Source organism: Physeter macrocephalus, chromosome 4, assembly GCF_002837175.3.
Source record: "Physeter macrocephalus isolate SW-GA chromosome 4, ASM283717v5, whole genome shotgun sequence".
NCBI lineage: Eukaryota > Metazoa > Chordata > Mammalia > Artiodactyla > Physeteridae > Physeter > Physeter macrocephalus.
Genome location: NC_041217.1, coordinates 116,522,612 through 116,534,117, shown reverse-complemented (window position 1 = coordinate 116,534,117; position 11,506 = coordinate 116,522,612). Strand labels below are relative to the sequence as shown.

The 11,506-nt window shown below is 38.6% G+C and overlaps 1 protein-coding gene across 4 annotated transcripts in view; it reads right to left on the bottom strand.

The window, feature by feature from the left end:
• USP33 (ubiquitin specific peptidase 33) overlaps window positions 1-11,506 on the bottom strand; it is an 85,344-nt gene that overhangs the window by 55,344 nt on the left and 18,494 nt on the right. For 2 of the 4 annotated variants that reach the window (XM_024119559.3, XM_024119560.3), the window contains exon 1: window positions 9,957-10,228. The exons of the other annotated variants lie outside the window; for them this stretch is intronic. In XM_024119559.3, the coding sequence (XP_023975327.1) occupies window positions 9,957-9,986 (30 nt within the window). In that variant the 5' untranslated portion in view covers window positions 9,987-10,228. Of the gene's footprint in view, window positions 1-9,956; window positions 10,229-11,506 lie in introns of those variants that run through there. 4 annotated transcript variants of the gene reach the window in all.

Sequence of the window (11,506 nt, the reverse complement as noted above, 5' to 3'; positions counted from 1 at the left end):
TGGGGATATACGTATGCATATAGCTGATTCACTTTTTTATACAGCAGAAACTAACACAACATTGTAAAGCAATTATACTCCAATAAAGATTTTTTTAAATGCCTTTTCAGCAGCTACTGATGGCTTTCTAGACTCCTTGTGTCATTTGTTGATATTATCTATTATATTAACAGACTTGATACTAAGGATCCTTGCACTGATGTAATACACCCTACTGGGTCAAAATGTACTATTAGTCTGTTGTTTCATATCTAGATTCTATTGGCTAATACTGTATTTAGAAATTTTGCATTTCTAGATGTAAGTGAGATTGACCTTTTTTGATAGCATTTTTAATCAGGGATAAAAGTATCGGGTTGGCCAAGAAGTTTGTAACATCTTATGGAAAAACCCGTACGAACTTTTCGCCAACCCAATATGTGTGCTTCACAGAATGCACTGAGTAGCTTTGCATCTTTAATAACATAGAATACGGTTTTTTAAAAAAACTACATGTTGTTTATAAACTAAATAAAAGTCAGCTGTGAAACCATCTGCTATGCTGCCTCTTTCAAGGACAGATCTTCAATGACCTTTTCAATCCTTGAGCAAGAAGTGGTCAATTCAACTTTTCTGCTTCTTGGGTCAATTTTATTAATTTATATTTTGCTATAAAATTATCCATTAATCTCGACATTCAACTTTGGCATCATGGCATAACATGTAGTATTCTCAAGAAGGTTTGCATAAAATTCCGTTAACTTCTCCTATACCTGGGTATCTAAGATGTCTCCTTCCCCATTCCTAATATTGCATATTTTTACTCCATTTTCTTCTCTTCTATATGAGGTTTATCTAATTCATCGGTCCTTGCAAAGAACCAGCTTTGGGATTTATCCTTCCCACTATTTTTGTTTTGTTGTTTCCAATTCCATTAACTACAGTTTTATCTTTAATTCCCATGTCCTATTTGGTTTCTGTTTTATTTTCTTAATCCCTAAATATGGGAACTGAATTCTCTTATTTACTTAATAATAAAAGTATTTAAACTATACATTTTCCTCTTAATACCAATGTTTGCCAATGAGATGGAAATGTTCTTCTCACTGCTTTCTAGACAGTATGTTATCTCACTTTTGACTGTAAAATGTTTTAAGTGCATCAATACAAGAATGGATATATATATACATATACATATATATTCATAACTGAACACTACACATCAGTTTGACTTCATGAACTGGATGGATAATTTATCAACATGAATAGATCTAAAGGACATAATGTTGAATGGAAAAAAAGAAAGATGCAGAATAATACATTCTCTATGATACCACTGAAGTAAAAATTTAAAACCTGAGGGAAGAATACATTAGGAGTTTGGGATTATCAGATACAAACTACTATATATAAAACAGGTAAACAAGGTCCTACTGTAGAGCACGGGGAACTATATTTAATTATCTTGTAATAAACTATAATGGAAAAATATGTGAAAAAGAATATATATATGTACAACAGAATCACTTTGCCATACACCAGAAACTAATACAACATTGTAAATTAACTATACTTCAGTTAAAATTTAAAAAAACAAAAAAATAAGAAAACAATGTTCAAAAAAAAAGCCCCAAAACAAAACGTGCATAATAGCACATTGTATCTCTATGTACATATCCACTGTAAAAGTATAAAAATACAGTTTTGAAGGTTATGTACTCAGAATGTTGCCTCACAGCAAAGAAGAAAGGGGGACTAGAGAAAGATTAGTTCTCTCCATTCTGCTATTAATGTTCTGGTATTTAAACAACTTATGAGAATTAATTTGCAGATAACATGATACTATGCACAGAAAATCCTAAAGATGCTACTAGAAAACTACTAGAGCTAATCAATGAATTTGGTAAAGTTGCAGGATACAAAATTAATACACAGAAATCTCTTGCATTCCTATACACTAACAACAAAAGATCAGAAAGAGAAATTAAGGAAACAGTCCAATTTACCATCACAACAAAAAGAATAAAATACCTAGGAATAAACCTACCTAAGGAGGCCAAAGAACTGTACTCAGAAAGCTGTAAGATACTGGGACTTCCCTGGTGGTCCAGTGGTTAAGAATCTGCCTTACAATGCAGGGGACACAGGTTCGATCCCTGGTCGCGGAAGTAAGATCACACATGCCACGGGCAACTAAGCCTGCATGCTCTGGAGCCTGTGCACCACAACTAGAGAGCCCGTGTGCCGCAACTACTGAGCCCCCACGCTCTAGAGCCTGCACACCACAACTAGAGAGAGTCCTGCTCACTGAAACGACAGATCCCACATGCCGCAAAGAAGATTCCGCATACAGGAACTAAGACCCGACACAGACAAATACATAAAAATAATAAATTTATTTTTAAAAAAAGAACACTATAAGATACTGATGAAAAAAATCAAAAATGAACAATCAGATGGAGAGATATACCATGTTCTTGGATCAGAAGAATCAATACTGTGAAAATGACTATACTACCCAAAGCAATCTACAGATTCAATGCAATCCCCATCAAATTACCAATGGCATTTTTTCACAGAATTAGAACAAAACATTTTACAACTTGTATGGAAACACAAAAGACCCCAAATAGCCAAAGCAATCTTGAGAAAGAAAAACGGAGCTGGAGGAATCAGGCTCCCTGACTTCAGACTATACTACAAAGCTACAGTAATCGAGACAGTATGGTACTGGCACAAAAACAGAAATATAGATCAATGGAACAGGATAAAAAGTCCAGAGATAAACCCATGCACCTATAGTCACCTAATCTATGACAAAGGAGGCAAGAATATACAATGGAAAAAAGACAGTCTCTTCAATAAGTGGTGCTGGGAAAACTGGACAGCTACATGTAAAAGAATGAAATTAGAACTCTCCCTAACATCATACACAAAAATAAACTCAAAATGGATCAAAGACCTAAATATAAGGCCAGACACTATAAAACTCTTAAAGGAAACATAGGCAGAACACTCTTTGACATAAACTGCAACAAGATCTTTTTTGATCCACTTCCTAGAGTAATGAAAATTAAAACAAAAATAAACGAATGGGATCTAATTAAACTTAAAAGCTTTTGCACAGCAAAGGAAACCATAAACAAAACAAAAAGCCAACCCTCAGAATGGAAGAAAATATATGCAAGCGAAGAAACCAACAAGAGATTAATCTCCAAAATATACAAATCTACAAAACTATTAATCTACAAAACTCTAAGACTCCTCTGGAAGCTTGGGGATCACAGGTTGGGAATTACTAGAGAGCAAAAAAAATTCAAACTGTGCATGGAAATTAAGGCTTTCCATAATTTGACCTCAATTTGTCCTGACCTTTGCAATCTTTTATCAGACAACTTTTCCCTCTATCTACCCTATCTGGACAATTTGAAATCTCCTCAGCAATAATGATGGTAATAACAACTGAAAAATCTTCCAGTTTGAAATGACAGCATCATGCTGTATGATGTACAGCTTTGGCAGGGGCTCAAGTGCCTATCTGTAGATTCAAAACTGCTTCTGAAGATATTACTTTTAAGTGGGAGGGGAAGATATTACTTTTTAGCAGTACAATCCCCAAATCTTCAGGCCCCAAATTCTGACTCAGTCATCCTAATAACAGAATAGCAGACATTCAAGTTTTAAATCAGGAAAAGCATAGGGACCAGTGCTATTAATATTTGTTACACATCAAGACATAGTTGGTAACCTAAGGAGAACCTTTTAATATTGAAAAACTGCCTATATTCCATTTTCTATTCTATTCCAAAAAGTTAAGCTATCTATAAAGAATCAGAATCAAGCGACTGTGACAAAAAAATCTGTCAGGAGAACTAGTTGCTAATTTATTAGTTACACAGAAGATTAATATGAATCCAGAAGAAACTCTGTATTAGCAGATAGCAGAACTGTTCAAAATTTTTAACAAAAATCTGGATAAAGACATAGAAGGCAGGCTAGTGAAATCTAATTATAAAATTATAAAAATAATTAAAGAAATGACATTTTATTTAGAAAAATGAGCTAAGATTAACAAGGATGGATATAGTATTCTACACTGGCATTCAAAGAGTCTACTGTCTAAAGTAAGGCCAAAAAAGGGTTGCAGGTATTTATATTCTAGATGCTAGAAGATGAAGGAAACAACAGTGCAGTTCTCACTCAATTTATCAACAGAGTAGGTTTCAGAATAAAAAGAGAAGTCAGTCTTATTGTACTCATAAACTAAGTAGATTATATAGTGAATGTTTTGTTTATGAAGAACACTAAAAGCTACAGAATACAAATGCCTTCCATAGACAGTCTTAAATAATTTGAAAACTGTATCGTCATAAAGACAACACTATGGCTAAAAGTAAAGTTTCCGGAGCAAGGCTACCTGGGTTCAAATCCAAGCTCCACTATGTCCTAGGTTTGTGACCAGGGTTAAGTCACTTCTCTGTGCGTCAGTTCCTTCATCTATAAAATTGAGATAATTACAAAAATCTACCTCGTGGAGTTGGGGGGGTGTTATATAACACATTTGTTAACATATATAAATTACTTTGAACAGAGTGAGAGTAAGCACTCAATAAATGTTAACTATTATGAAGAAAAATTGAAAGTATGGATGTTATGTTTAGACAGCAGAAGGCAAAAGTTGGAGGACTTGAGGGGAGTTCCCTGGCGGTCCAGTGGTTAGGACTCGGCGCTTTCACTGCCCAGGCCCTGGTTGGGGAACTACGATCCCGCAAGTCGCTCCAAGCAGCCAAAAAAAAAAAAAAGTTGGAGGACTTGATACATGCGTTCCAATTATTTGGACATTATGACCAAAGTAAGAGACATCTTTTCTTTTTTGCATAACTTGAGAAATTTAGAAATAGCAACTCCAGTCAATGGTGAAGATTTTCAACAACCAGAGCTATATAAAAATGGAAGGTGAAACCTTGGGAAGTAGGATGTTCCCCATCATTGTTACACACAGAGGCTGGAAGACCAACTGTCAGGTGTATCAAAGGACAGCACTTTGCCCTAAAGTCAATTCTAAGATTCTCTGCAGAAAAACTGATTTGCCTGTCAGTAGTTTCAACCTATACAACTGTTCCATTACTACAACTAATCTGACTAGTCCAACTGTACTACTTTATCTTTTACTTTAAACTTTTTTAAAAAAATTAATTAGTTTATTTTTGGCTGCGTTGGGTCTTCGTTGCTCTGCCTGGGTTTCCTCTAGTTGCGGCGAGCGGGGGCTACTCTTCGTTGCAGTGCACAGCCTTCTCATTGTGGTGGCTTCTCTTGTTGTGGAGCACGGGCTCTAGGCACGCGGGCTTCAGTAGTTGTGGCTCGCAGGTGCTATAGCGCAAGGCTCAGTAGTTGTGGTGCACGGGCTTGGTTGTTCTGGGGCATGTGGGATCTTCCTGGACCAAGGATCGAACCCGTGTCCCCTGCATTGGCAGGTGGATTCTTAACCACTGCACTACCCTGGAAGCCCCCAACTGTACTATTTTATTTTATTTTTTATTTTATTTATTATTTTTAGTTGTGTTGGGTCTTTGTTGCTGTGCGCGGCTTTCTTCTAGTTGTGGCGAGTGGGGGGCTGCTCTTCATTGCAGTGCGTGTGCTTCTCATTGCAGTGCCTTCTCTTGTTGCGGAGCATGGGCTCTAGGTGGGCGGGCTTCAGTAGTTGTGGCATGTGGACTCAGTAGTTGTGGCTCGCAGGCTCTAGAGCGCAGGCTCAGAAGCTGTGGCACACAGGCTTAGCTGCTCCGCAGCATGTGGGATCTTCCTGGACCAGGGCTCGAACCCGTGTCCCCTGCACTGGCAGGTGGATTCTTAACCACTGCGCCACCAGGGAAGCCCAACTGTATTATTTTAAATACTAGGTTTCAAAATTATTTCAATTGTAAAAATACAACATTATAATAACCTTACAGCTTATTTTTCCATATTTACCATAGAAGAAAATTACTATACAACAAAAGCAAGCCAAAAAAATTGACAATAGAAGTATCAATATCAGCAAAGAGTACAATAGGCAGAAAAGTTTATTTTATTCTAAATCAATCCATAATAAGAGTCTGTGGAGACTTTTAATCTATAAAATATACTGATGAGCACTTTTTAAAAAAAATATTTATTTATTTGGTTGTGCCGGGTCTTAAGTTGCGGCTCATGGGCTCCTTAGTTGTGGCATGAGAACTCCTAGTTGCAGCACACATGTGGGATCTAGTTCCCTTACCAGGGATCGAACCCGGGCCCCCAGTGGATAAGACGTGGAGTCTTATCCACTGTGGCACCAGGGAAGTCTCCTGATGAGCACTGTTTTATTTTTAAATTTATTTATTTATTTATGGCTGCATTGGGCCTTCGTTGCTGTGCGCGGGCTTTCTCTACTTTCGGTGAGCAGGGGATACTCTTCGTTGTGGTGCACGGCCTTCTCATTGCGGTGGCTTCTTTTGTTGCAGATCATGGGCTCTAGGCGCGCAGGCTTCAGCAGCTGTGGCACACGGGCTCAGTAGTTGTGGTGCACAGGCTTAGTTGCTCCACGGCATGTGAGCTTCCCTGACCAGGGCTTAAACCCGTGTCCCCTGCACTGGCAAGCAGATTCTTAAACAACGTGCTACCAGGGAAGTTCCCTGATGAGCACTTTTAAGAACTGTGTTTAGGGCTTCCCTGGTGGCACAGTGGTTGAGAGTCCGCCTGCCGATGCAGGAGACACGGGTTCGTGCCCCGGTCCGGGAAGATCCCACATGCCGCGGAGCGGCTAGGCCCGTGAGCCATGGCCGCTGAGCCTGCACGTCCAGAGCAACAGGAGAGGCAACAGTGAGAGGCCCACGTACAGCAAAAAAAAAAAAAAAAAAAAAAAGAACTGTGTTTCTTGTCCTTTAAACAAATATTCTAGCAAACACAAACTCCTTAAAATCTTCGCACAGATCTCACAGTCCAATAACTCTTTCCCTAATCGTTCTTAATTTTCGTTGAAATCATAACAAAGAAAAAGAAATTTAGTACTAATCTTCTAATTTCCCTTTTCTTAAAAACATCTGTCCCTTTGACCCTTAACAGTGTAATTAATGAGAAGCTTACTGAGTCTATTAAGAGAACTATATAATCTCCTAACTGATTGCTCTACCTGCAATCTAGCTGTTCTAGAACCTATTCTTAACACTGCCACAATAAACCACCCAAAATCATAGCTCCAATCCAGCAACCTCGCTTTAAACAAAAGTCCTTAATCAAGATTTGTAAACATTAATCAGCATTTCCTACAAAGAAAAAAAATCTGTCCAATAACAGCAAAGTATAGTCAACTGTAGCCTTATCTAGTTGAAATAATTGTGACAAACACTAAGCAGAGGGGGAAGAGAGAAGAGGGAGGAAGCAAGAGGAAGAGAAATGGAGAACAAGAATCAATGAATATAACAGAGTTCTAATAGAAGCGCAAACCAGCTGATGGTAATTTTCACCCTAAGTCACTTCTGAGCAAGATGGAGGGGTAATTAAATTAACAGAATATCAACATTATGTGGCAGTCATTAAAACTACTTAAGTAGAACATGTAGAATCATGGAAAAACAAATGCAACCACCATATTCAAATGAGAACCACTCTAAGAAATTTTGTCAATTTTTTTCTTTACCAGAATATTGTTGATTATAAAAAAGAATCAGAATTTATTCATCTAAATAATGCCTCTACTAAAAATATTAGCAATTCCTCCTTCAGGATTTTATAAATAGTTTTAAAATGTAAGAAATCTTCTTCTATGTCACATTCAGTCTCATATTTTCACCATACTGCCATATTTCAGGACGCGCTAGCCCCAGGCATTTAGAGGCTAATTTAACAAAGGCCCAATCAAGCATGGGTCAGACACGGTGCATCTAGTAGGGGTGGCAGCACTGTTCAAATCTCCACCCTACTTTCCCTTTTGAATGACTGGTCACCTACACTCTACTTTATCAACACTCTTCAACACCGTGTAATTCCTTTATTCTCCTGAAATAAATAACTAATTTGAATGTCAGTGACCTTCTGTCAACCTTCCTCAATCACAAGTTACATAACTCTCAAACCTCAGTGGCATTTTAGAGTCCCTCCTCATTTTCTATATTCTACCAGTTACCAAATTCTACTGCTTGCTTCTTTTATCCATCACTTCTCAACTCACATTTCTTCTAGATCTCCACCTAAATTGAGGCTTTTATTTCACATCTTGATTATTTAATAAGAATGCCTATTAACAAACACAGCTGACATCTGGCCCCCATCCCTTCAGCTCACCTTGCAGCTGGTACAGATAGTATGCTGATAGCTTCCCACCTCCACCAACAGGAGCCTGCCCAACCCTAGCTAAGACAATGGGAAGTGCTCAAAACATTTCAAGAACAATCTCAATCAGTGAGGACTGGAGTAGGTGGAAAAACTCCCCAGCTACCCTTCAGTTAGTAGGACAATTCTAAGGCAGCTCTACAAAAATCTCCACAGGATTAACCCCCAGTTGCTCATCACTGGCTTTTTTTCCCTTTCCTGACTCTTTACCCACTCCCTCACTTGTGCTTCATGGCATCTCACCTGCACCCATGTTATCTCAAGGTCTGCTTACAAGATAGCACTTTGGAGAAACTACAAGGGCCACAAAAGTGACACTATCAAGATCTTGCTTAACCTAAAACTGCCCAAGTGTTCTCTTGGTCTCAATCATCTCCCAGTTACAGCTCATTCTGCATTCACATGGATCACATACCACTTCTAACCAAACATCTTCAATGAAGCCCTTCGTAATTTGTCTTTTTCATCTATTTCTAACTTAGATAAATCATAACTTATTATCAGCCAAATTGTTGTACCGATCCTTTCTCATATATAAGTTGTACCTTTCCAGGAACGCAATAATCTATTGTTTTTAGAAATGTCCTCCAGGGGCTTCCCTGGTGGCGCAGTGGTTGAGAGTGCGCCTGCCGATGCAGGGGACACGGGTTCGTGCACCGGTCCGGGATCCCAGTTACAGCTCATTCTGCATTCACATGGATCACATACCACTTCTAACCAAACATCTTCAATGAAGCCCTTCGTAATTTGTCTTTTTCATCTATTTCTAACTTAGATAAATCATAACTTATTATCAGCCAAATTGTTGTACCGATCCTTTCTCATATATAAGTTGTACCTTTCCAGGAACGCAATAATCTATTGTTTTTAGAAATGTCCTCCAGGGGCTTCCCTGGTGGCGCAGTGGTTGAGAGTGCGCCTGCCGATGCAGGGGACACGGGTTCGTGCCCCGGTCCGGGAAGATCCCACATGCAGCAGAGTGGCTGGGCCCGTGAGCCATGGCCGCGGAGCCTGCGCGTCCGGAGCCTGCGCTCCACAACGGGTGAGGCCACAACAGAGAGAGGCCCGCGTACCAAAAAAAATAAAAAATAAAAAATAAAAAAATAAATGTCCTCCAATATTCGCCTGTTGAAAACCTTGCAAAGCTCACTCATCTCAAATATCATCTCTATCAAGATTCAATCACAAGTAATGTCTCCCTCACCTAAATTCCTGATTGTAATAGTCATAAGACATTTTACCACAGTTCTGTAAAAAACTACCCTACTTGACTACAAGCCTGACTTTAAATTCTTTAAGGGTAGAAACCATGTTCCATTCTTTTTATTTTCCAAAGGGCTTTCTTTCCCTGATAGACCCATAGATATTGACCTACACAGCCTTCTAAAGTAACTTTTGAAAAGAACATTTATTTTTATATATTCATTCTTAAGTATTAGTACAAAATTCATGCTCCTTTTTATAGACAAACAAACTGAGCTTATCTCAGACTCTTTGGGACTAACCTATTTTATCAAAATGCTCCTGAAATCGAATGCAGACTTTAAATAAAGTTTAAAAACAACACTAAAGAAAGCTGTTACTTATTCCTTTATTTTGGGGAAATGACTACATTTCATGTTTCTCACCAAAAATCTTTCACCATTTATGTACTTCATTTCCTTGCAAAGAGTCCAGAGTCTGTCCCATGTTATACTTCACAGTGCTCCAATACTTAGGTGAATTCCAATTTATATCAAAGGTTACTTCAGCAAGGTTATTTCAGGCTTTAGGGAAATTCTGATCCTTACACAATCTCGAAATGCTTCTGTCACGGGAAAAGACTTTACTTCTTGGCATTTCTAACTCAGAGGACTGGCATGAGGATCAAATAAGATTGTATAAGTGAAAGGTCATTGAAAATTCTAACAATAAATAAATGTAAAAATTATCTCCTTAACTCTGAATTTCAAACGATTAAGATCTATTTACTACAATCTAACGTCATTAAATGCACTGTTATTTGTTACAAATAGGTTATAAAGGCGCAAGTTATAAAGAGCTCAAGACAAAAAAGTGAAAGCTGGCTATAAACCAGATCAAAAATAAGGAGCAATCTTAAGTAGACTATCCCTCTTGCATATGGCAAGAGGTCAAATATTTTATTCCTGCAATACTTTTGTACTATCCTTTTTTTTTAATCCTGCCAAAGTAAATTAAATAACATAAAGCCCCCGGTGTAGTATAACTTATTACTATTACTTTTCCTTAAAATTAGCACTGTCTTTCAATAAGATTCCTACTTTTCCCCATGTTTATATTAATAGCATGAATTCACTAACAATATTCGTATTAGGTTCAAATCAAATAGTTTATAATCTGCTTTGGTCAGACCTTTCCAAACGATACAATTGTCTCAACCAGAAATGGAACTAGAACAGCCTCATTATTTTTTGAAACAAGTTTTCCTTAAAAGAAAAATAATCTAATTAAACTAAAAAATTCTACTATTCTATACATCTATTAAGCAAGAAGTCTAGAGATCCTTATTGTAAGTTTAGAGCCTATGCTCCTGCAAGCGTTTTCTCCTCTGGCCCAATTTTCCCGGCCTTATACTGATTATATGAGAACGTAAACCCTAAAAATACTTGAGTGCAAAACACCCAGAATCATCCAACAGCTCAACTTGCACCCTGTAAATACTCAAATGAAGAGCATTTTGTAGTAGATAAAATATGTAAGAGTAAAGGTCTGGGAAACCACACACCATGGAAACTGACTCAAACAAAAGCTGCGGATGGACAGACCGCAAGGGGTAACCTCTGAAACAGTCAGGATTAAATATTCGTCTACGAAAAATTTCAGTAACGATGACGCCTAGGTTTTCCTGCTGAAAACAATGAATAACGGGACCCCTGGGGCTGCACGAATGGGTCCGATCACCCCAACTACACCGCAAAGCGAAACCAGAACCCAGGAGCCAGCGCACTGCGGGGCTTTCAGTCGCCTGCGCCCACCGTGCTGCGCTGATAAGCCGGCATGCGGAGACCGAGGAAAAGAGAGGAGGCCCGCTTCGGGACTCGTCTCACCCCTCCTTCCTCCCGCTTCCCAGGGGAGCGCCCCCTGGGGACCCTTCCTCAAATCTACGACTGACTCGCATCCTCCGCCGCCCCTACTGGGGAGGCCACCAATCACCCCT